Source organism: Protopterus annectens, chromosome 3.part0 (genome assembly GCF_019279795.1).
Source record: "Protopterus annectens isolate FY-2018-M chromosome 3.part0, PAN1.0, whole genome shotgun sequence".
In the NCBI taxonomy this organism is placed as follows: domain Eukaryota; kingdom Metazoa; phylum Chordata; order Ceratodontiformes; family Protopteridae; genus Protopterus; species Protopterus annectens.
In genome coordinates this window covers 1,191,630,678-1,191,657,420 of record NC_056731.1, presented here as the reverse complement: position 1 = coordinate 1,191,657,420, position 26,743 = coordinate 1,191,630,678, and the positions used below count along the sequence as shown (strand labels likewise).

Genomic DNA, 26,743 nt, shown 5'->3' with positions numbered 1-26,743 from the left:
GCTGCACGAAAACGGCTGGGCGGTATTTGTTTGAGATATAACTCAAGTTTTAAACAAGGTTGTAATTCCCTTAAAAAGTTAACAAAAACAATGGGACTTACATTAATATACAAATTCAGGGCTTGCAACAGTATGCAAATTCTGAACAAGTATGAGGTTAATATATGGCAGTATGACTAACTGTAAACATGCGTGGTTTAGCAGGGAAAAATTACTAGGGCAAGATAAAAAAAGAAAAGAACCTACCTTGCGCCGACAGCAATAATAACCCCCAATTCCGCGATCTTAAATTGGAGCTGTATTTAAAAGAAGTACTGGTCAATCCATGAAACGCGGGGTTGTGTGAAAGAATAAATGAACGAAGAACTTTTCAGATTTGTACGCGATTATTTTAACGCTCAGCTTCACATATTCGTTCTGTGAATTCAGCCGAAGTCCTATAACTCTCAACGTTTGCTTAGAAATGATGGACAAAACCAAAAATAATGTGGACGTAGTCTCCTATTTCTGGCCTATCAACATTATTCTTAATTCTCTTAAAATGCTAATAGGAGAACACGTTTTGTATCAAAATGTATTTTCTGAACAATAAGAAACGTAAAATTCTAATGTATGTCACTACCGAGTCGCAATAATCATCAGTAGAAAAACAAAGATGTTACAAGGAATAGGACAGAAATGTGAGGTAAAATAATGGACAACCGAGAGACAAGCGTTAACCAATTCTTGCATTTGTACAAGTTGTAAAAATACTACGCCTAGTTATATGTCCACCAAAAATAAGCAGTCTTACCTTTGGACATAGTGAGTTAAAAACATTGCGATAAGTATTTGGTTGGAAGGTTGAGAAAATCTTGTAGCAGGTGTACCCAAAATTATGAATACAGCAGGTACTGCTAATGAGGGAATCTCTTGAACAAACCAAGCGAGTTTAACATTAACAGGGAAGCCAAAAGCACTCGAAGCTTGTCGTCCGTACGGGATGTTTACAAATTGTAGTACTACGAAAGCTAAAATCCCTGAAAATATCATGCACCACGACATGTACTCTAACAGTTGAACACCGTTGATTTCATTCATTGTCATCGGGGAAGTAAAATCCAGATGGAAACTCCACAAAATAAGTCAAAGAATGAAAACTGAGTGTTCTTGTAAACTACATTAAAATGCAATCAAATGACATCGAAGTAAGAAAACATATATGAGACAAAAAGTGAACATGGTCATGAGCAGGTGGGTTACGAATTGCTTGCATCACGTGACCACAATTACGTCTGTTTGCAGATTTCCTTCAGCATTGCATGCCTGTGACAGAATAACTTAGTTACAGCTTTATAGAATATTATGAAGTATTTACAGTTCATTGCTTTTGTCAAAACAGCAGGCAATTAATACGACTACTTATATGGGGACCTTTGATGTGATATGAAAAGACCCTTATTCCATGCTGTTTTATTGGAGTAGTAGTTTGGAGTTGGATTCTGTTGGCTTCAGTCTATTCATTTTAGTATTCTACGGGTGTTATTTTCAAAATACATTTAGCATAACGATTCGGTTTTCTAGACTTTATTTATTCTGTGCTGTTAGTAGAATGGGACGTCGGAATCGAAATAGGGCGAAGAATTCCAATGGGAGACCTCAGGGTAACAGGGATGACAGAGTAAGTCATTGAACCTACCTGACCACTGTCAGTGTCTGAACCTAAGACTCTGGATTTTCAGGAGCCGCTCTGGTTTTCGGGAATAAAATCTAATTTAGTTGAGATTACTTTTCATTTTTTTTTTGTCACTGACTTGAGGGCTTTGTATTAGAACATTACCCCACCGTGATTTTCGCGCAGGAATGGGCGTGGTCTACGTGATTGACAGGACAAACCCATGTGACGTTGCATGCAAAATAAGGCTGAGTGACAAGCCTTGCAGATTATCCAACGACCCGTTTGTTTCCTTTCTTGAAATACGGCCATTTCAAGCTAGTTATTGTGTATATTCTTTAATTAGGAGATGTAAGGACATGTTCACCCATTAGCGGGAGAGAAGGGTAGTATGTACCCAGTACATAGTTAAACCCTTTGCAGGGCACCCCCCACCTTTCTTAACAAAAGTTTTGCGCTTTGGATTGCTTTTGCAGGGGGGGGGCAAGCCCCCTTGCACCCCCTACTTTTCTTAACTATAGTTTTCATGACTATCAGCTGCTATGCAAGTTGAGAAAATTAAGTGATTGTCCTGTATCTCATTTATGGTGTGTGAGGGATGCTACTTCAGGCATGTGCAAGTTTTGCCTTAACGTGAGTAATAACAGTGTGTTTCCATGAGCTATAACTGTTTGCAAAGTAGAAGTAAAACTGCTTTCTACTGAAACAGTACACCACCAGAGCGTGGAAATGTGTTTTGTATGAAAGAACACAAGCTGCTTATGTCCCTGCCTTATCAGTTTTCATTGCATTGTATTTATTAAGTAACATTTATTGTGTAAAATCACTGCAGAGTGAACGGGATAGAATTGCAGATGTACTTGCTCGACCGTACTTTTGTAAAATGTATTTAATTCCGTTATGTTTGCTGCACTTGCTAGAGTGTAGTTTTGTAAAATATATTCAATTCCAGTCCCAGATTCAACAACTACACTTTTGTCCATATTCTGTTTGGTGATGTTAACTATCACATGTTTATTCATAGTAAGACTAGCAATTACAGGGAAACATAGAGTAGTGGGTGGGCTTTGGGCGGTCCTTGCTACTGCATATCTGGTGGGGCAATGTTCTAATACAAAACTTACTTAAGCACCACTTATTGTGTTTTTCTTGTTCGTGATAGTAACATATGGCAATGTGGCGATTCTTGGTCCGGAAAGAAAGTTTTTTATGTTGTCTGTGATACTTATATAAATTCTGTTTTTGTTTTTTTTTTGTTTGTTTTTTTTGGGGGGGGGGCGCATTTTTAAAAGGTCTTGTCTGGTTCATGGGGTTTTGTGTGTGTGTATCTGTGAATGTGTTGTCTGGAGCTTTTGATTTACATACCTTAATTGGTCAAGTAAATGCCAAATACGGTGGAATGATCACATCTCTAGTCCAGTACATTTCACCCTTACTAATGAGCTGTTATATGCAAAGAACTTTTTTACAGTGGTGGATATATACCTCTCCACTGTACCTCATTACGAGGAACATACCTCATTTGGGGTCTTAAAAAGTTCATGTTCCTCGAAGTTCTTCAAATTTCCACACACTGAAAGAGTCTGTCACACATTCAGTGTTAGGAATTTTTTTAAGTGAAATCCATGGTAAATAGAAATTAATCATATTAATTCATTAAAATATCTTCTTTGTAAGTAAAACCAGCATATTTTTAACCATCCTATGACCTTCCTAGTTGAAGATGTTAGTAAGCCATTAGTATGTGTTCCACATTTTTCCCATTTGTTCCACATTATGAGGGCTAGTGTTCCTCATTTTGGAGATGGAAGGTTAAGAGCTATGGGTGGATACATAGTGATTGAAGGGCAATTCACGTTGTACAAAGGTTATCTGGTCTCCAAATACTGAATTGATTTTTCAGGGGTATGTCATCAGTTTGATAGTTGCAGGGAATGTTATGCTTGCCAAATAATACTATTATACATTTTGGCATAGTTTTGGTATCAGCTGTTTGTATGGGAAAGGCTGTCTTGGAGGTTCTTTGTGTCCTCTGGAACATTAATAATGGCATTTAGTTTACAGTCGGCAGACTTGCTGACGTAGAATGCCTTAGCATTTGCTTTGACATCTGAGAAGTAAATGCCAAAGAGTAGTAGCTCAAGGACTGTCTTTTAGTACACTGCTAGTACCAAGTCCTTTTGGAGGCGATGAAACCAATCACCTTAATTTCCCGGTTTTTGTTTGTGAGCCAGTTTGCTGTCCATCAAGTTACATAGTGACATGGGAATGTTGGGGGAGGGGGTGAAGCTTCAGCTAAGTTTGCGTTGGTAGGTTTACTATGTTAAGTAGGTCTGAGTAGGTGGTATGATTTACTCTTAGCAATACTGAGTATTATCTTTGAGGTTTGTAACATAGCTAAAGAAGTCTTTGTGGCTTTTATTTAGCCTGGGTGTCTATTTTTACCTCATATCTGGCTTTGGTTGATTTGATCAGGGACTGCAGTTACTTGCCAAGTTTAGCAATAGTATTTTGTGTATGCTGGGATTTACACATATTTTAATATGCAGTGAGTGTTTTACTCCTGTTTTTATATTGGAGTTTCACCATATAGGTTTATTTAAGTTTGGCATTGTATTTACTTTAGAGTAAGACAGATGTCTCTATGCAGCTGTTTACATGATCATAGAATTTAATAGTAAAGGTAAAGAATTCAGCATATGGAATGGGGTCATCAAGATGGGAGTTTTAAGTATTATTTATTTACTATTTATTTAACATTTAACAGGATAGTCTGACTGGATAGTTGGTGTCCATTTTCAGTGGATTCCTGGGGAGAAAAGCTACATACAGATAAAGAATAAAGAGCAGTTCATGGTAAGAATTATAGGTTATAAAGTGTAAATGTTAACAGTTAGGAAACATGCTATAGAAAAGTTTAACAAGTTAAAAGTACAAAGTTGAAGTACAAATATGTGAGCATAACACTTTCATGGAGTAAACATGGATACAATATTTCTGCAAGGCGTTGTAAGAATACATGTACAATATTTACAATATATGCAGTAAGCATCAGTAGAGAACAATATTAGTATTCACCAGAAGCATAAGGAAGTAATCCTACAGTAAGGTGAGGATTCAGGAAGGTCCAAATGGTTGGTGTAAAGGTATGATTTAAGGAGGTTTTTGAAAATGTAGGTACAATTTTGTAATGTGAGTTCAGGAGGCAGGGTATTCCATGTTTTAGCAACTTCATGAGGGAAAAAAGATTCCCCAGAGCTGTTTTTACATGGGATATTTTCTATCAGAGGTTTGTTACTGGATTGCAGTTGCCTGTTTGAATTGTAGAAGTTTAGGCCAGTCGGGGCATTCTCAGGATAGTATGGTAGTTGGTGTACTAGGTTGAGTTGGTGGCATCATAATAAATTGGGAAATTCTAGCCAGTGTAATGTATGTAAGAATTGGCAGTGGTGGGAGCGTGATTTGGCATTGGTTGAGAACCTGGCTATTTTTGATGTAGCTTGTGCAAAGTTTGTTCAGGTCCGTTTTTTATTTAGGTTTGTTAGTACTGGGAATGCATAAAGTAATGTTGATAAGAGATGGGTTTTGGCTTTAGCAATTCTAGACTCGGAAGTTGGGTACCTTTTGCAGTGATAGAGGGTCCCTAGCTTTTTGTGGACTTTGGAGATAGTTAGGGATATATGTTTGTTGCATTTTAGTTGCTGGTCAGTTGTAAGTTCTAGTAATTTGGCCTCTGGGACTGGGGTGACGAGGGTCTTGTTTGATGAGAGTATGGAGAAGGTGAAGTCCTTACTCTTTGTTGGGTGGAACAGCATAAGTTGTGTTTTCTTTCGGTTTAATATCAATTGTGATTTATTTAGCCAATTTTCTATCTCAATGAAGGATTCTTGGGCTTTTTGTTGCCGAAGTTGGATATTGGATGCAGAGCAGATCAGGGTTGTGTCATGAGTACTGAACTATTCCTGCTTTAGTGGTTGCTAAGTGAAGTTGGTTTGTAAAGATGTTAAAAAGAAGGGGGCCGATAATCGAACCTTGCAGTATGCCTAGTGTGACAGGGAGTTGGAAGGATAGGGAGTTAAGCCGTTTGACAGACTGATGGTGGTCGTTTAGGTAACTACTGAACCAGAGCAGGGTAGGACTACTGATGTTGAGTTCAGAGAGGCAGGTTAAGAGTTTGTGGGGAAACAATTTCAAATTCTTTGGATGAGTCTAGAAAGGTAGCAGTGAGTAGTTTGCCTTGGTTCCTGTATGAGTTTATAGTGTTGGTAAATTTAATTAGGGCAGTGGTGGTGCTATGGGATGGGCAGAAGCCGTGTTAAGTTTTGGATAGTAGGTTGTTGGAGAGAAGGTGGCTGAGGAGTTAGTGATGAATGCACCTTTGTAGAATCTTTGATAGGGGTGACAGGATTGCAATGGGTCGTTAGTTACAGAGCTCAGTAGAGGGGCCACCCTTGTGGAAAACCTCACTCATCATTCCCCTTCACCTATATGGAATGGTGTGTTCAGTAATGGATCTATTTATTAGTAATGAAATGGGGTAAGCTATTGCCCTGGATGCAAGTTGAAGGTATTTGGTGGGAAGATTGTCGGCAGTGAGGGTGGTTGGTTTGAGTTTAGCTAGGAGTTTTTGGATGGTTGATACTGGTACTGGCTTGAGTGAGAAGGGGTAGTGGTTTTTTGGGCCTTAGGGGATTGTGGGAAGTTGGTGGGACTTTTTTATCGTTTATGAGTTTAAATATAGAGAAAGTAAAATAGTTGTTGAAACTGGAGGCTATGTCTGAGTTTGTACCTTCTATATTGGGTGGGGGTGTAAAGGTTTTTCTGGGCTGGAGGATGTTGTCCACTGCTGCCCAGACTTTTTGTGGGTTGGTACTGCGTTTCCTTTGTAGGGAAATGTAGTGATTTAGTTTGTCGTCATTTTTTTTTTTTTTTTTACCTTATTTCTAAGTTCGAAAAAGGCTTGCTTAGTTATGGGTGTTTATATTGGTGCCAAGTTTTCTAAGCTTTATCCCTGTCTTTAAGTAAGGCCCTTATGGTTTTCTGTAGCCAGGGGGCAGGGTTACTACATATCGTAATTGTTCTGATGGGGCTAGATGGTTGAGAATGTGTTTAGAAATGTGGAGTTAGCCTTGTCTAGAGGGAGGATTTTGATGGGAGACCAGTTACAGGATTTTAAGGCCTCCAAGAATTGATCTGTGGGAATGTTTTTGTGGAAGTAGGTTTGCCTTAGCAAAATAGTACGTTATTTAAAGGTGCTTCTTGCTTCATTCTTATAGTCAATATGACCAATTTATGATCAGATTTGAGTAAATGGGAGTACAACAGGTACAGAACAGAGTTGTCCCATGTTGGTAATGACCAATTCCAGGATTTTGTCTCTCTTAGTTGGGTTGTAGACTAATTTTTCCACCGACTTTGTATTAATGAAGTCTGAAAAGTTTTCGGTATCTGTGTTATTGGATGTGCAAGTCACCCAATTTATAGAGGGATAGTCAAAGTCCCCTAGGAAAATTGTGCTTTGCTCGATGCATAGGGACTCCATATTCATCGGGTAAGAGGTATGGGCCAGAGATGATATCGGGGGGGGGGGGGTCTGTAGTGACTAAGATGTGGTATAGAGTTTTTTAATGATATGCTGGACGTGGAGCTATTCTTGGTCATTGCTTGTCTAGCTAGTCTGGATGTGGCACTTTAACAGACATGCCGTTTAGTGTTGTGGGCATGAATGTATGCTAAGCATTCGCTGGTGGGGCGCTTTGTCTGGACTTGATCCAGGGCACCATGACAGTGCATATATGTTGACACTTTCCAAGGTAAGTAATGCCTGTAGGGACTTGAGCTTTCTGTTAAGGTTCCTAGTGTTGAGCAGCAAAATGTTCTGCAGATTCTGTTTAGTTATGTTGGATGTTTTTTGAGACTGACATTGCCTAAAAAAGGCACCATGGGGATGGACAAGGTTTTGGCCAATATAGGAAAGCCTTCGGGAGAAAAGTGCAGGTCATCTCTGTCAAAGCATTTTGGACTGACATCCATCTTCTTCCAGGATAATTTAAATTGGACCTCCTTTGAATGACATCAGAAGCTATTCCAGTTGTGGAAGTCCATAAGCTTTTGATTGTATTGTGGCATCATTCTCACTGTTAGTAAAATGCTGCTCAGGGCTATGTTCATACCTACCTCTGATACCTATTCTGAGATTTCCATCATGTCTGTCCATTTAGTTCAGGGAAGCACTTTTAATGTCATTTAGTGCCGTATGTGTTATGATTGTGTCATATGTACTTGTGGTGTAAGGGCTCGAGTGTGTGTGTTATGTGGCAGATCCTGGCTTCTGACATGGTAGTTGCCTATGACCCTGTCCTTGCACAGCTTAGTAAGTGGTGTATCATTGTGTCTCACTATGGAGTTACCTGTGACTAAGATGTGTGATGGTGTTGTGGTTTGCCTTATGGGCTTTTGAGTTAAACACTCTTAAGTCTTGTATGTATGTTTCGAGGTGCTGCCTTTTGTCAAGTGTTTGCAAGGTTGCTGAGGATATTCGTTTCTTTAGATGCATTTTGGAGACCTTTATGGTTTAGGCATTTACTTTTAAGAGCCTCAGCATAATTGGTCTATGTGTTTGAGATGTGTTGAACGAGATATGTGTAGTGTGGTGCTGTGTGTTACTGACAACCTGTTTGCTAAATGTGGTGGTCGTATGCAAATCCTTTGTCTCTAGAGTGATTGTATAACTACATCTGTCACACATCATGTCAGTAGCATTGTTTCAGGGTTCCCATTTCAACCACACCAGCCACAGAGACAGTTGGAAAGTGCATGTCCATGGTTCAGATGCTAACTGTCATAGCAGTAAGAGTAGTCTCAATGGAATTTAGAACAGGTTTACTAAAGTCTGGGTAAAACAGCAGTCTTAGGCTGCACTCAAATGTAATGCTCCTTTTTGTGCAAACCAGTCTCAAACAGCAGTTGCTGAGTAAAAAGTACTTTAGAAGTTTTTGAAGTTGGTTTTATGTGGAAATTGATTTTTTAGTGTTTGCTTCTCCAGGTTACAGTTATCAGCCAGTGCACAGTGAGCAGTACAGAGCAAACACTGTTAACTTACACGGGCAGAAAATTAAAAAAAAAATTCAAAATGGTCCTTTGACCAATAGCAGAACAGCACACACTAAGGCTCTTTTGCAGTCATAAGCCTCACAATGACTGTTTTCTCTCCTGTCACTAGAGTGCAAACCAAAGCTTTCTTAAGTATTTTTGCCTGTACTGTACTGGAAAGTTAGAGGTTATGTATGATTTTTTTGAGACAAACAAAAGATATGCTTAGTATTATCAGTGCATATTAAAATACACAGTTTGGATTATTTGTCTCTAATTTCGGAGCTGCCACCCACACACTGAAAGAGTTATTTGACAAGTTTAGGGGTTGTTCAGAGATCCTTATTTGGATGCTGTGCTATTAAAGTTTGGGTAGCAGAAGAGGTTATCTCATTGTTATTGGAGGTTGTAGAAGAGAACACTTAGTATGCACCTAATGACTGGTTTTAGAGTATTTGGCTTTTTTGAGGATCACACGCAATCAGACAATGCAGCTATCAACTGTAGACTCTTGTTTTGGGAGCCTTCAAGACAATGGTTACTTGAAGTGAGCAAGGGGAGACCCTCTGTAAGCAGCATAATTACTAGCTGCATTGTTTGAAGTATCCCACCTGAGCTGCATGTTGTATACAATGCACCTGAAAAAACGGATATGCTTTAATTGTGTCTTCTTGTTGTAGGGTTACTGTTCTGTTGGGATTTGAGTTGGGGCCTTAGGATTAGGGCATTGTGCTGCAGTCAGGTCAGTGTTTTAGTTTTAGGAATAGTGAGTCAGGGTTTGCATTTTTAGGGGTGGACTTTTGTTTTACAGTTAGAATAAGAATTTTAGGATTAGAATCAGAGTTTCAGAATTAGTGTTTTAACATTTTAGAGTTAAACTTTTAGGGTTGGGGGACTTAATTACATAAGTTTAATAGAGAGGGGCATAATACTAAAATGCAGCCTTTGTTTAATTCCACACTAATTTCCATGACTGGCGATAATACATTTGTTTGGTTCAGAAAGGCAAAGTGTGTTAAAGTTATGCCTGTTACAGGTAACCAATGTCTGTATCATCCCTTGTGTGGAATGATGTCTGTGCCTTCCCTTGTGTGGAATGATGTCTGTGCCAGGATGAGTGTTAATGGGATCCACAGCATTTTTGATCTGAACCAAAGCAGTGAATTGGTATTGAATTTCAGTGTTAATTGGGGATTGCCCGTAATAGTCAAAAGTACTGGAACTTGCGGCTGCTTGTAAATTTTCCTGGTACCAGAGGTCTCCGACAGACCACAGTTATGTCACCAGTCTTGAAGCCAGATCGTTTGGGTAGTTTGGTCAGGGTAAGTTCCAATATGCCAGCTGATCACCACTTACTTACTGATGAGCTGGGCCACATGAATGAAACTAAACTTGTAGCAGTGGTGTTCTTGGAATGCCTTGCAAATCTTTTTTTTTCTGGAATGGGTTCACTTACCATTTTATATTTCATTTTCTTGTACACCAGGGTAATTTAATGATTTGGATCTTGTTTTAAAATCCTTAGTAGTTGGAAGAGACAACAAGGAGTTATGCCCCAAAGATGAAGGTTTGGAGAGAAGCCATAAAGTTAGGGTCTTTCCCTACAAAGGTAACAGGGAGGCGGCTCTTTGGATATGAATGAGCATAGAGGCAAATAAGAGCACTCACTGCTGTGGTCTTGCAAGTGAAGTCTTGATGTGGGAGGAGTTTGGTGAGGTCATGGAGCCTGTCTTTTCATAATGATGCTTGGAATGTGGTCACATTACCTCTGGATTGACCTACTGAGGTGGTGCCATTCTAAGAAAGGGAGGCTGGAAGATGCTTTCAGCCATAGAACTGAATATGCTGTTCTGCCTCTCAGAGGAAGCCTGTGCTAGGGTGCTGGAAAGAAGACTCCAGTAACTAGGACTCTTACTTGACAGAAACATTCTAGAATCCACTGTGTTATGGAAGAGGGGATCAACTCTTTGCTCTTGCATGGATGGTTGTGTTAAGGATGCTTGACAGTATGGTCGACCTAGTGGACTTGGAGGAGGCTTATGACCTGTATACAGCCAAATGTCTTGTGGGTGTTGCTGCAACAACACAGGGTTCCACAACCATTGCGGAGTGTCATTGCCTCCTTTAGCAGAGAAGGAATTTTATCTGTATTGTCAAAATTAAGTTGAATGCATTCAGGGTGGGTGTAGGACTCTTAAAGGATGTGTCCTATCTAGTCAACTGCTCATGGTTTTCTTAATCTTATTTTTTTATTAGTCTTCTTATTGTGTAAAAGTAACATATTTTTGCTTTCTTTGGCATTTCTAATTTTTGAGACTTTGGTTTTACATTGTGATTGTTGGGTTCTGACTATGGGCTCTTACTTTTGTGTAACAGGAAAATTGTGGTGCTTCCAGAATGATTATTGGGTGGTAATGATATTATATGAATTCAAAGTGCAGGTGCAGTAATAGGGTCTATATTAGAACATCGACGTTGCAAAACTTCGAAAGTTCTAATATTGGCCCCTATTCAGCAACAGAAAACCAAATTTTTTCCTAGGGAAAGTATTCGGTTGTCCGTTTCTGTTGCTTCTGTATTTTCAGCGCTGTGGTGGAAAGTTACGGGTCGGCTTCAGGTAAGTGTGCGATTGAGTGCGGGTTAGGTATGTGTGCGATTGTGTGGACGTGAGGGTTAGGGCGTGGCCCAGCTAAGTGCGATTTGTGTGGACGTGAGGGTTAGGGTGGGTTAGGGCGCAGGTGAGTGTGGATAGTGACGGACCTTAAGGTTAGGGTTAGGGTTTGGGTTAAGGTAAGTGGATAGTTAGTGGTGTGTGTATAGTTTAGTGTAGGGTTAGGTGTAAGATATTAGGTGTAGGTGTGTGGATTGCTGTTTGGTGTGCTTGTGTTGTGTGTATGTGTTTTGGAACAGCAAATTTTTTTCCCTAGGAAAAAAATTGCTGTTCTGTATGTTCGATGTTTTCAGCTTTAGCTGAATAGGGGTCGATTTATTAGAACATTCGAAGTTTTGAAACTTTGATGTTCTAATATAGACCCCAGTAATATTGTTGCTGTGCAACTTTTAAGATGTAGTCAATGTTGAGCTGTTGGGTCAAGTAATTTGCTGCCATATTTCTTTCTTTTTCACATTGTATTATTTTATTAAATTTCTGTTTCTAGTATTTGTGATGTTTGAAATTATTTGGATTGAGCATAGTTTATTTAGGTTCTCCCATCTTGTTGAATCCAGTTTTTTTGAAACCTGCCTTGTTAAACTCTGATTAGACATGTAAAATGAAAACAAGTGTTCCAAAGCTTTTCTTTTTTCCAGGGACAAGCCTCTACCACCACACCCCCTTAATTATCCTAACTCTTAGATTGAGCAGCTCAGGAAAAAAAAGTTTTATTTTGTCAGCACAGCCTCACTGAAGAGGTATTGTTTCATTATTTGTACAAATAAGACTGCAGTGATGGTGAACCTAAGATGTCACACACCACAAAGTTTTGGGTGACATCAGCGACCACCAGCACCTGAGTTACCAAAGACGCTGCTTTTACATTCATTGCTCACGTAAAGTGCACTGAACTATTTGGGTGTGACGTGTCAAAAAAACTCCTGGCACAAAAGGTTTGCCATCATATACATATATAGAGAGAGAGAGATATTTGTAACTTCTCACACTAAGGGTTAAGGGGCCTTGCCTTCTTTCAGAAACATTTGTAGTTCAGTTTGTCATTTTGATGAATGGAGTATCTAGTGTTCTTCAAAGAAGTGGTGTTAACAGAAATGAATCTCGCTTTGTAGGGTCATAACTTTAAATATTTCCATTTCTTTTATTCTGTTCTGTTCATAGGTACTCTGGCACGTGCATTGTCAGTGTTCCATGATTTAGACTGACTGATTTATGTGCTGTCACAACATGACCTTAAATTTCAGTTTAAGATTTACAGCTTTGTACTGATCTGGTACAGAGTAATTGTTTGTCTCATTAGGTGTCTGTTGGTTGCATGTAGTAGCCTAGTAGTGTTATGTTCTGTACCATCTGCCTTCTGAAAAGTTTTGCGTTGCTTCTGGGAAGGCTCTCTGGATCTAATTTAATCTGTTTTGTGAGCTGGTATGGTATTTGAAGTTTGTCAAAGTCTTGTGGCTGATTTCGCTGCTTTTTTTCAGGCTTTACTATAAATCACGTGTGACACCTGACTCGTCTTCAGTTTGCATTGGCTCTGATCTTTTCTTTTACTAAACTGGCCATCCACAGAAGACCCTGATTCTACTTAGATTTTTGGCTCCAATCTCTTCACTTCACAGTCCTGCTTTTCACAATTTTATTTATTTATCTAGGTTTTTGCTTGCTTTACTGAGACGTAGTCCTCCCTATTCTCTTGGATCCTGTCATGAACTTTTAACTTGTATTGAGATATGAGCTAACAGTTGGTAAAGCTGATTTAATACTTGGCTTGAAATATGGCACAGTGGTTATAAGACCATCAGTAGTGGCATCTTGCATACCCGGCGATATTGTAGTTGAGGGCCTCACCAGATGTGCAGTAGCAAGCCACGCCCAAAACCCACCCCCATGATATGTCATTCATGAATATGCATTCCCTCCAAATGTACAACTGAAGAAAAAGTGCACTTGACGTTGTAATAGGACAGTAAATATAACAGTAAACTGAAGTAATTTACCGGTATGTGTGAATGACATTTAAACAAAAAACACTTTCTCGACCTTGGGGTATTTCAGTTTCTTAGAGGACTGCCAACTGCTAAATTATGGATTTAATGCAACGTAATAGCTTCTTATTTAAACTAAATTACCAAAATTTCATATTGACACTTTGAACGGTTATGTGCTGTCAGTACAGCACGCAATCGTATGGAAGCTTAACTGCTTCTTCCTTTTACTGAGTTCTGGGGTTAGTCTTTAAGTGTTAAGTATTACAGGGTGTTGCAGCATGACTGAACTTTGATATGCACATATTGTGTATAATGGTAAGTTTAATTGACCTAAAATGTTAAAAAATATAGAATTTATTGCCAGTTGTTGAAAACCCCAAGTAATATGAAGACTGGGTTGTCACTCAATTTGCGACACGCCCACTTCTGCGCAAAACAAACTGGTGAGGCCCTCAGCTACAATATCGCCGCATACCCAACTGGAGTTGTGTTGCACTAATGTTTTTATAATACTTTTATTAAATTATCACTTTAGATATATGCAGACACATACTAACAAAAAAAACGAAAACAAGCAATATTAATGTTTTTTTTTTTCTATTTGCATATGCTATACATCACATACCCTTTATTTCTTTATGTAATTTTGGACAGATAGTTTATAAACAGCTGAATTCCTGCCTTCCATTAAACCTTGCTCCTCCTCATCCTTAACCTGTTTTGGCATGTATTCCCACAGTTCCCATTTATTTCTGGGTAATTTGCCCTTCCCTTCTCAAAAAATCCTTTTTCTAGTTTTTTTATTTTTCTTTTATAATATTCAGTGCTTCTAATTTAGTTGGTTTTTAGACTTTGATTTCCATTTTTTAATAATTGCTGTTTTGTCAGATAACAAAATAAAACTGTTTAGGCAATTCAGATCATGTGTCCAGCTCAAAAGAGTCATTACCTTAGTTAAAGCCATTTTCTCACCTAGTATTTCTGATGGAGTATTTTGAAGGAAATTTGTAAAATCTGCCAACTCCTTATACTCCCAAAATATATGTTCCCAGTTACGTCTTCTCCTTCCCATCACCAGCATTTGCTATCTACATGAGGAAAATAGATAAAAAGCAGCTATACCCTCCTCTCACAGCACAGTTCAGCTTTTGTAAAATCCTGCAAATTTATTGAACCACAGTTGCTTCTTCAGAACAAACTGTTCATAGTATGACAAAGTTTATATACTAAAAATGAATTCAAAACATTTCAACAATTATCCAATTACTGTGTTTAGACAAACACTGCTTATCCACATTGTTTTTAAAATGGGCAGGAACATTAAACATATGTTGGAAAGTGGCCACTCGGATAAAAGTAATACAATTGTAAGATCCAAAAGTTCGAAATAAGTCTTGGTATAGCTGCTTTTTTATCTTTCGTTTGTTTAACCAACACGCTATTTTTCAGGAGTCGTGATGAATTCCCCTCACAGTTATATCAGCAGCACTTCACCCGATCATTGTAAGGAGTTATGCAGCCTTAGGGCAGAAGTTACATCCTTGCGCGGGGAGGTCGCTAAGGTGTTGGAGTTATTTAACAAATTGGCTGGAGACAAAAGCTTGTCTCAGTATATCATCGGAACCAAACTGTCCGAGAGTCACTCTACGAAGGCGCCCGAGGAGAACAGGCAGCTACTACAGGAAGTAGCTAATGCAGTTTCCTTTTCGGTTGTAAAAGAAGGGATTCCTTCGACTTCTTCACCAGGTATACCTAATGGTCAAGGATGTGGATCGAGTTCTGAACGTGATATAGATTTACCGGGATCTGTGGCCATGTTTGAGAACATCAGACCTGATGTTACGGATTTCACTTTTGACTTTTCTTTTGGAAATCTTACGGAGGAGGCGACAACCTCTACGGACATATGCCAGTGCGTCTGCCAATGGCCAACATAAAGGTACTGTTTCTGCTGTTGTTGGTCATAGTAACTCTGTTACTGACAAGGGGACTGAACGCAAACAAAATGTTTTACAGGACTTTTTCAATTTTGACTGTAAATTTGACAGACCAACAAAGGACAAGAATTATAGTCCAAGTCGTGTACCCAGGGGTACTTTAAGGGATTCCATTTTTTTATTTGGAAAAAAGTTAAATACAATCAATGGTTTGAAACTTGACAATGCATATTTAAATCATTGTATTTCTCTCAAAATAGTCCCTATGGGACTGAGATTTTATAAATTGCCTTTAGGAATTGATATTACTGTGGATGTTGAAACAGAATTTAATGCATTATTTGATTCTTTTGGAATAGACTATATGAAACTTTTAATTAAGTTTAACGACATGAAATTGTGTAATTGTATTGTCGAAGTAGAGAATTTAAACAATGCTATAACGCAGGATTTAGCATTTGCACAATGGGAAAAACTATACATTAAACAGTTTGCAACTGCAGAAGATAGGGCCAATAAGGCCTTTGAACGTAAATATAAAAAACTTCAGAGAGATAAGGAACAATATAGTAGACACACTTGTTATAAATGGGGTTCTTCCAAACCTGTTACAGAATATGTTCCTTATAGTAAAAATAACAATAATGAGTATCATCGGAACACAGAAACATTTGAGCAGGATTTTTATCCATCTCCTGCAACACGGAGTCCAAGGAATTGGACCAAGTGGGGAAAATGGAGAAAGAAGTAGTGTTCAATACTAAAAATTTAAAAAAAGTGGTTGAGCTAGAAGTTTTGCAGAATAATACCACCACGCAGGGAATTGTTGCATTAGATAATATTGTAAGCACATATAATAATTTCAAAATATTTAATTATAGTAATTTGAGCTTGCAGCCCGAACATTTTAGTCTTTTTTCTAAGGGATTGAAATTCATCCCCACCCCTACTTTTCGCATGGTGGATTCTATTTTAGAATTTAAAAAGTATACGAGAAAACTTAATCTTTCCATCATGTTTAATAACAAAGGAACTTCGAGGGTAGTAAGGGGAACGAGGCTCAAGAAAAAAAGTACTTTTATCCCATGTAGTAATCCATCTGTTATAGCTTTTGACAAAAAAGTGGTTAAGGAGATGTATACTCTTAATAGTAAAATTCATAAAAATAAAAGTAAAAAAGCATTTTCTAACTTAACTGATTCAGAGAGTGCTATTCTCAAAGAACTTATGGGTGATCACAAGAATAGAATAATGAAGCCAGACAAAGGGGGCGGTATTGTCATTTTTGATGCAACAGCATATAGTGATATAATACATAACATACTGCACTCCTCAGGTAATTATGAGTTAGCTTCTATTAATGAAGTTAATATTGCCTATGGAAGAATTGATATGTATCTGGAGGAATATTTACTGGAACAAAGAATTTCTGAAGATCTGTATGATTTTATGACAGTGGAATATCCCACTATGGCAACAATTGTAGGTATTCCGAAAGTACATAAGGACCATTTACATCCCCCTATCATCTCTGGCAGCAAAGCTAAGACGCTCCCTATAGGAGTAGTCATTGATACGTCCTTGAAGTTTATATATAACAATCTCAAACATATGGTGAAGGATTCAAAATTTCCCCGTCACTTTAGACAATAAGAATTTGATTTTTAGTTCTATTGATGTCATAGATCTGTTCAGTAGTATCCCAATAGAGGAGGGCCTCGAGGCTTTTAGTAGAAGCCTAAGGAAACATACTAAGTTAGGTTGGGACAAAATCTCAGTATTTACTGAGCTAATGAGTATTGTTCTTGAAAATAATTTTATTTTTTACCAGGGAGAAATTTTCAAACAAACCAGAGGCGCCATCTTCGCTAATCTGGTTATGCTGGATTGGGAAGAGAATCAGATATTCAACAGTCCATCTTTTGCCAATATAATGTATTATTCGCGCTTTTTAGACGATATTTATATTGTCTGGAAGGGAGATGGGCATTCTTTTGACAATTTTTTTAGCTCTCTCAATACCAGTAATAATTTTTTGAAATTTACATGTACCCACAACAATATCGGGGTACCTTATTTGGATACCCTTATTGTGAGTGATGGTGAAGGCTTTAAATCTAAGGTACATAGAAAGAGTACTTTCACTAACTCATACATTGATTACAACAGTTGTCATCCATTAATTTTGAAAAGAAACATCTTTAAAGGGCAATGCATTAGGGCCATCAGAATGACCTCTAAGTATTCAGATATGGTGGAGGAGGTCAATTTTATTCAAAGTCTCTTCATAGAAAGAGGATATGATGTGCCGATGTTGAGGGACATTGCTACATATGTAATCAATCAGTGGGGACATAAATATACCCCTTTATTGGGAGCAAATTATAATACTCTTGACATTACTACAGACTCAGACTTAGTTTCATCTAGGAACAAATTGACATGTACTACGGACAGACAAAAAGACTTAACACAGGATGTCAATAATAGTTTTTGCAGTGCATTAATACTGGAGTATGGCCCATATAGCCATATGATAAAAAATATAGTTATTAAAAACTGGCATATTTTGACAACTACGCAGGATACAATGGAATGTGTTGGTCTCAAACCTAATTTTGTTTTTAAAATGGGCAGGAACATTAAACATATGTTGGAAAGTGGCCACTCGGATAAAAGTAATACAATTGTAAGATCCAAAAGTTCGAAATGTGGTTCCTGCAATCAGTGTTCTTTCATGTACGATATGGAATATATATGGTTGAATAACATAAATCACACTAAAATATATTTTTCTAAGGGAAATTGTAATTCAACTATGCTAGTATATTTAGCTGTCTGTTCTCACTGTCAGGCCTATTATATAGGGAAAACAGAGAGAAAACTCAGACAGAGAATATATTCACATATATATAGTATAAGAAGGAAGGACACAAAAAACGCCCTTTGCAGGCACATTTTAGACAATGGCACAGATCATTCTTTTAAGTTTTCAATTTTAGAAACGGTTAGGAATAATCCCAGGGGAGGAAATTCTAAGAACTATCTGGCATATAGAGAATTGTGGTGGCAAATTTATACAGATGCCACCACATACCCAGGGATAAATGACTTTTTGTCCATCAAACCACTTCTTCTTTTAGAATAAAATGTTGTATGTATTTTTTTCTATATATATGAATTTTAACATATATGAATCGTGATTTATGAATAGTGTTTATCTATGTAATGTGGATAAGCAGTGTTTGTCTAAACACAGTAATTGGATAATTGTTGAAATGTTTTGAATTTGGCGCCATTTTTAGTATATAAACTTTGTCATACTATGAACAGTTTGTTCTGAAGAAGCCAACTGTGGTTCAATAAATTTGCAGGATTTTACAAAAAGGGCTCCGTTTCTTTTAGCTGAACTGTGCTGTGAGAGGAGGCAGCGAGCGTCTTGGTATAGCTGCTTTTTTATCTACATGAGGAACATTTTTCAAAGTCTGCTTAGGGTATAAAAATACCTGCACAAACACCTCCATGCAAAGATCTAGAATCTTCGTAGACTTTGCACATTTGGGAGCCATGCACAAGTTCTCCCATTGTTCTCTCGTAGATTTATTTTCCAGTTTTTCATCTTCATCTTTTCTGACCTCCCCTTACAGTTGTGCAGTATTTTATATCCTTTTTTTTAACAGCAGCTTCAGTTCTAGATTCAGCTAAAAACTTCACCAGGGCAAGTCTTTCACTTGGTGCTCTCCTGTCCCTTTCTATCTCGTTGCCTATACTGTGTTGTCAATCCCTGGTACGGAAGGCAGTACCTAGCATGCAGTCCAAATGTCTTCTTGGCCTCATCCCACTCTGTTACCTTTCTCTTTGTTGTTATTTGCTCCTAATACTTTGTTCCTTTGCCAGTTTTTTTGCCAATAAATTCCAAACTTCTCATCTGTTTTCTGTACCACTACTTGCAGTCATTCCTATTGGAAGAATCTTTTTTTTTTTTCTCCATTCTTGTATTGGCTAGCTTGGTGTTTTTTGTATTGCCAGGTTGTGGATATATATACTTTTAGTGTAATATAACTTGCCTTTTGGTGTGTTTCTTAGGGTTACTTTCAGGGCATAGAAAGCTTTGAAATGTTGATTGGTCAGTGGGGGTAGGATCCACATCGGTTTAGCTGCTGCATCAGTGACCTATTAGAACATCTACTCTTAAAGCAAGTTACATAGCTGTAATTTCCCTGCAAATGGCAGATGTCATCTGGATTTCTGTCCTGGATAAAAGGATTGTCAGATGATAGCTCAGGAAAATTGTCTGCTTGTACATTGTTTCATTAATAAAGCTACTTTGTGTAGGATGATGGAATAGGGGCAGTAGTAAGTTTTGCAGGAAAGTTATGATTGATGGATTGATCTCCTTGATGGTGTTAGACTGCATTTCGAAAAGATGTTAAAGCTGAAAAGGGCTTTTGCAGTTTACTCATCTACTGACCTTTTGTGTTTGCTGTGCAAGTAAACAGGCCGGGTAACTTGAACTTCTGGAATTTCAGGCAAAGTAGTTTAGCAACTCAGCTAGGTAATGGTGTATATACAAAGTTTAGCATATCTTGTAGAAAATATCCACATAGAGCATAGATTTAACTGGCAACACTGGTAATTAAAGCTGAGAAGAAAGGTCTTTGCATTATTACTCTGAAAGTTAATCCTTAATGCAGTAGTCCATAGTGTATGTTGTGGCCACATATTTTCTTTTCAGATGTAGGTTTAAAAATTTTAAAGTAGAGAGAGAATAGAGCGAGAGAAGAAATATAAGTAAGTTAAATCAAGATTGTACTGTTGTGCTGCGTTAGCGTTGTCGCCTCACAGTAAGACGTCCTGTTCGATTCTCAGCTAGAGCGTCTTCTGTGTGGAGACGTGCGTGAATGGGCGTACCTTCGTTGAAGGTTGTGCATCAGGGCTGGCCACTCGGCATGTAAAAATCTACTGCCAATCATTAGCGGACTGGAGTTCTGCTGTGGCGACCCCTAATCGGGAAAAGCCAAAAGACACAACAACAACTGTTTGCATTTAACTTAAAAACTGTAAATGTCATTTGTGAGTTAAAGAGCCCTGTAGTATCCAGAATTTTGACCAAGATAGTTGGATAAATTAATTTATAACAACCAAACTATTAAATACGAGGAAAATACCTTATATGCGAAAATGATTTAGTCAATATCAAAATAGGCTTATGCAAACCAGCATAATGCACATTTGAGATTCAAGTTCTCATTCAGCCCTGGAACTATTTCCGCATTTAAAAGTAACAATATTTAATGTCATGACTCTACTGGTTTCAGATTTCTAGTTTTAGTACAGATTGATCAGTTTTTTGTTGACTTTGACACTTTTCTGCAGCGAAAAGAACACAGTTGGTAGTTACTTTTAAATGCTGAGATGGTTCTGGGGCTGAATAAGAACTTGAATCTGAAATGTGCATTACGCTGGCTTGCATGAGCCTATTTGGACACGCTCTACTCTTTTTGATTAGCTACTGTATTTACAGCTGGTTGTTTATAGATTGCTGATGGGCTAATTTCTGTTTCGTTATGTTTCTATTGGGTATTGCAGTGTTCACTTGTTATATTACTTATTACACAGTTTTACTTTGCAGTGTTAGTGCTGAGCAAGTTCTGACAACATTACAGAATGAAAGTGCTTAACTGTTTCACCTCAGTGTTTCTCTTTTTTTTATTTTAATGAGTCATTTTCGCTTATTTGGATAAATTGTTGCCAAGTCCAGTGTAGGGATGGAAAAAAGTGAATTAAACAAAAGGTATGGAAGGTGGATACATTTTGAATCCTACACTGTACTTTGTGGGTAATATGACCTTTATTCTTGTTGGCAACCAGTCAATTTGATGCATGTTTCATATTTTTTTTGTACTGTGGTAAGGTTTTATTGGTTTATATTCCCTGTAAAATAAAAGAGCTTGGTCGTCCCCAAGCATCCTTTTGGCATTTTGCAGTAGTTCTTGTTTGATATATGTTCATTTTTAAGTGTGTTCTTTTTTTCCCCCCTACACTAGGGTTGGGGAGCAGGTTATGCTGATATAGTGAAGGAAAACAAGCTGTTTGAGCAGTATTATCAGGAACTGAAAATTGTACCAGAGGGAGAGTGGGACCAGTTCATGAATGCATTACGGGAACCTCTACCTTCCACTTTCAGGATAACTGGATACAAAAGGTAACATTTGTTTTGTAACTTTCATCCAGGTGTGCTTTAGTAATAGAGATGAATATGTTTTTGTTGATATTTTTATCAGTGCTAGTTGTACTTGGCTTTAATATTTAGTAAGATCTCAGTCTTATTTGACATATTTCTGGCTATCGGTAAAATACTCTGCCATTCATTTTGTATTTCTAAAAGTGAAAACTTGCAAAACATGGAGTAAAGATCTTATTGGCACAGTGTGGATTTAAGATGCTGCTTTGAATGTGAACTGCTAAAGCATTTTGCTAGTTGCAAGATGTAGATAATGTGCACGTGACTACAGCATTTGAATCCTGCAGACATGGAAAAGAAACTCTTGTGGTGGTAACTTTGTGCCAATTACAAGTGTCATAGGAGTAAGTAGTAGTCTTCCTTTTTTTCCTGACCATGTTGGAGAACAGCTTTCAGGAAAATGCCACCAGTTGTCAGTTGTAAGCATCATGTCAGTTTGAATAATACTCATTTTGTATTTAAATCTGGCTCCTTCTCTGGAAAGCATGGTGTGTGGTAGTTGGTTATCTGTTTAAAAGTTGCCTTGCTTTTATGATGCTGCATGATCCTAAGAGGATTTTATAAAGAATAGTGAACTAATACAAGCACAGAGCTAATACAAGTACAGCGTTATGGATGGAGTAAAGTCCCATTTTATGGCATTTATGGGAAGATTTGGATCTAGGGCCTCAAATTTCTTTTTATTTGTTAATAGTGTGCAGAAAGCTTTGGCATCATTGCGCAGTTTACAGGTGATGTCGGTAGAGAGCACGTACAGAAAGTGCAATGTGCATTGTGAATCCACACTATTTTACAATCTGATCTGTCCAGGGGAAACACCGCTCGTGTAGCAACTTTACTTTATTATCTTTTGTAAATAGCTTTTTTATTTCCCTTTGTGCATCTGTTTGGATATCTGAACCTTTGGTGTGAAGGCTGCATCTGTTTTGGATAAATAGCGTTCTGTTTACTTTCTCATTCAAGTCTTTTTGTGGTTATGCTGAAGTAAGCATTTTGTATTTTTTCCTGAGGGCTCTCTGTAATTGTGAATTTGAAATTTGTGTGTCATTCTTTCCATGTTTGAGTCTTTACTTCTATAAAAGAGACAACTTCGAAGAAGTGATTTTCATTAGAGTCCTTCATTAAGTTGAAGAATGATTGCTGCACTGCCCTTTGTAAAATATTTTTTGCCATGGATTTAAAAGCTTTAATTAATTAAATGTAATTAAACCAACCAGATTGAAGAATTGATATTTGATACTCTTTCAGCTATAACTTGAGCCACAAAGAATTAAGCAAATGGCTACTTTTCTGTTATCGGGGCAACAGTTCTCAGATTATTTAAATCTTACGTAAATACAACTGTCTTACATTCCCTGTACAAAATGTGGAACGCTTCAATTTGAAATAATTCTCTATTATATCTGTAATTTTCTCATACCAAGATAAATGCTTTGTGGATAAGCAATGTAAAAAGCTGTTTGCTCTAGCCAAATCAATAGGCGCTTTGGCACATTGGCGCTTTAGCGCTTCAGTCTGGACCGCTAAATCAATATCAGCATTACTTTAAGAAGCTAGTACTGTATTGCAGCACCATTTTACCCTGACAGTTTGTTTGACAGCAATGGTATTGCTAACAACGTAGAAGGAAGTGATTTGTACAAAGTGGCTCAGTACTAATTATGCAGTCAGTGCTGAATTTAACTTTTTTTTTTTTTTTTATCATGTACAAACATGTTTTTAACACAGCCACAGTAATTTATACACATACACACACACTTGTACAAACTCCGAAAGACAGGCAAAGTAATTCAATTCTGCAATTTAAAACATTATTACTAATTGTGATAGTTTAGCGAGTGTCATGTGGCAGAGTTCCTCATAGAAAGATAATTTTGAAGCCGTGTCTACACTACACTAGACAGCATCTCTCATTTTCGCATCATATTCGTTTGTAAGGGTAATATTTAAATCTTCTATTTTGGGTCTTTGTCCTCCCCTTATTTTCAGATTTGTTGCACTCAGAGGTTAAGAAGTATGCTGCACTTTATTCACAGAGGTATTGAGTGTGCCTCATTACAGTTTTTCATTTCAACAGTTGCACAGTGTTCCCACCCACACTGAAAGGGCTTGTTACACATTCGGTGCTATGAATGTAACTGTCTGCAATAAATAAATCTGAGTCATATGCAGCAAAAATTTTTATAAGCATCATCTTCCAAATTAAAGCTGTAAGCGTTCCACATTTTGTAGAGGGAATGTAAGACAGTTGTATTTATGTAAGAATTACATAATCTGAGACCCGTTGCCCTGATAATAGAAAAATACCAGAGAATGCAACTGGATAGAATGAATTTGATCCTGCATCATTGCTTTGTTTTTGTTTGTAAAAATACTGATGCACTGTAGGAAAAGCAAAGACTTTTAATAGTTATTCATGTAATAGTCTCAAAGTATGTGCTTTGTCTGTCGGGGTTGTAAATATTATGCCCTCTGAAGTACAAGATCTTATATCTGTAGAAGTTATGTTGGAAAGGTTCAAAACGAAAGAGCAAAAGTGACAGGGCTGCAGCTCTGTGAGCTATAAAGAATGTGTGGATATTAGAAAACATCTGTCATTAAAGTAGCTTCTCACCTGAAGTATGGATTCAAGAGCCCCTCAGTTAACATTTAACCCAAAATCCATTGTCAAACAATCCAAAAAAAAGTCTGGAAATCAACAATAAATACATTGCTCAATCCTGGAAAGTCAGTCCTACCCAGCCCATCCTCAACCAATAACCACTGAAGTATTGCTTCACAGTTTAACACACACTTTATGAAGACAGTAATCTCTCTCTTCCAAATCAATACTACAAATCCAACTATCCCACTCCAGGTCTCGAAGCCACAACAGACCTTCATACTTGGTCTAGTGCCAATATCCACAGCCCCTGACCAGCTTTCATCTGAATACCTTAGACTCATTGCAGATAGACTTACATATCCTGAACTGATTCTAATAATCATTCTGTCCAAGAAAAATATGTCCTCACCTTATGGGAAAAAAATCCTGCACAATACCCCTCCATAAAGGCAACTCATTGGTCTGTAGTTTAGGTTAATCACCATTCTCTCTCGCTTATCCAAAAGTTTTTAATGATGTATACACTTTGTCAACTTACTGCATATATTAGTTCTCCTTCCGCTTGTCTTCCTTACAGCATTGTTTCGGACCCAGTCACAGTACAACAACTACCCTTCTAAGGTTCACAGATATAATAAATCACAATAGAAATTTAGGTCTTCTAACCTTAGCTTTATTTCTGGATCAGTTCAAGGTGTTCAGCATAGTCCATCATTAAATTCATTCTCCTAACTAAATTCTTCTTCCAGTGAGCTTATCACCCTCCTCACTATTAGGTACCAAACAGTGAAATGGTAAAATTATTTTTTCTCTTTCCTTCCTGTATCTGTTGGAGTCCCACAAGGCACCATAGTAGGTCCACTACTGTTCTAATTTAACAGTAACTTAAACACAGCTGCCAAAGAGGCCACCATAGTACAATTACTTAGATGACTCCTACTCTAATATGGGCTGCTAGGACACTCTCCATGGTGCAAATACTCAACCAGAAGTTCTCTCCTCCATAAAAGCTTGGCTTCACAACTCCTCCTGAACCCCCCCCCCCCCCGAAAAAGAAAATTACTGCTGTTCACCCCCCAACTCTCTCTCCTCCCCCAAAAGCTACCTTTTAATACACTGTCATCCAGCAAGACCAGTATATAGCCTGTATCCCACACCAAAATACTAGGTGTGATTATAGACAACTTCCTGAAATTTGATCCCCACCTTCAGCAAGCCATAAAGAAGATGCACCAAAAGCTAGACTGCCTCTGTAGATTAAAAAGTACCTTACTGACTCTGCTTGATTAAACATAGCCACTGCTTTTCTAGTCCCCACCCTAATATATTTCTGTACTATCCTAACCAGTCTCACCTCCTCTCCTCTCTATCAACTTAGAACAGTGCTACAGTAAACTGGTCAAATCGGCAACCATCCAGCAACATTAATCCCATTACTGTTTCTCTCTAAAACAACTAAATTGGCTCCAAGTAAATAATTCTGTTATACAGTTACCACTTTCAAAAGTACTGCACAACCTTGAAAAATTCATGTCTCTTCACTCCATCATTCAGCCTTGCATTACTGGGTCTATGTTAAATATTCCAACATTCAAAATGTCGAATACCACATGGTTGAGACCATCTGGTAGACATTTGGATGTTCGAATATAAAATAAAAAAAAAAAAAGAAAAACTCGCCTTAACAGTGCGAACAGGTGGGCAAGCCCCACTGCACCCCACCTACTTAAATATACCAACACCGAGACTGCACTTCTGTGCAGAAAAGTGAAATTCTCCCATTCTGCACCGTACGGCACTTAAGTCCATCTTCGAACACTTGAAATGTCGAACATTTGGTCTTGACCATGTAACGTTCGACATTTTAAGTGTTCGAAGAATTGACATAGACTTGCATGCTGTGTGATCTTTTGAAGTGGCCGCCCTTAGCCAGGATTGCTGGCATCATTTTTCCAATAGTGAATACCCCGGGGGGGTGGCACAAATATTTTTGGATGTTATCCATGGCAGCTGCCTTTCTATTGACATTCTGTCCGTTATACTCCTCTCTCTTGTTTTTCTGTTAGCTTCAGTCATGTGCTGTACTGTGGATAAGTCCAGCTCGGGAAACTTGTACCTAGAACTCATTAACAAGTTCTTGTGGTATCTCGGATGAGAGAGTTAAGATCCGTAACATTTGTGTACACAGTAGTGACGTTTTATTCATTTCAAATGTTTTGCCTGATTCTCTAATCAGAATAGCTTGTTTATTTTTCCACCTTGTTGTATATACCTCACGAAATCCAGAGGAGATAAATTACATATGTACATTTTTTTTTTTGTTTGCATACAATGATTATAATATGTTTGTATGGTAATTATTCATACTTAACTCATTACTGTTTGACCACACAAGACTGAGAAAACAAAAAACTTTGATATATGGAAGTGCATTCCCAATGCACTTGTATAGATATCAGCATGCCTAGTAACATGATGAAATTTTTTTTGGGGGGTACTTTCTGGAATGTCACAAAAGAGTGTTCATTTTAAGACTTTGATTAGCTTGTAATTAC

General features: G+C 37.8%; 2 protein-coding genes across 6 annotated transcripts in view; one reads left to right on the top strand and one right to left on the bottom strand.

Moving 5' to 3' along the window:
* Positions 1 to 1,110, bottom strand: part of SRD5A1 (steroid 5 alpha-reductase 1) — a 294,710-nt gene extending 293,600 nt beyond the window's left edge. For 2 of the 4 annotated variants that reach the window (XM_044065404.1, XM_044065405.1), the window contains exon 1: positions 794 to 1,110. In XM_044065404.1, the coding sequence (XP_043921339.1) occupies positions 794 to 1,086 (293 nt within the window). In that variant the 5' untranslated portion in view covers positions 1,087 to 1,110. The remainder of the gene's footprint in view (positions 1 to 793) is intronic. The other 2 variants (XM_044065406.1, XM_044065407.1) reach the window with 2 other exon arrangements.
* An 8-nt stretch (positions 1,111 to 1,118) lies between these two features.
* NSUN2 (NOP2/Sun RNA methyltransferase 2) overlaps positions 1,119 to 26,743 on the top strand; it is a 1,231,765-nt gene continuing 1,206,140 nt past the window's right edge. The window contains exons 1-2 of one of the 2 annotated variants that reach the window (XM_044065403.1): positions 1,119 to 1,233; positions 21,387 to 21,544. In XM_044065403.1, coding sequence (XP_043921338.1) covers positions 21,489 to 21,544 — 56 coding nt within the window. In that variant the 5' untranslated portion in view covers positions 1,119 to 1,233; positions 21,387 to 21,488. Of the gene's footprint in view, positions 1,234 to 1,431; positions 1,661 to 21,386; positions 21,545 to 26,743 lie in introns of those variants that run through there. The other variant, XM_044065402.1, reaches the window with a different exon arrangement.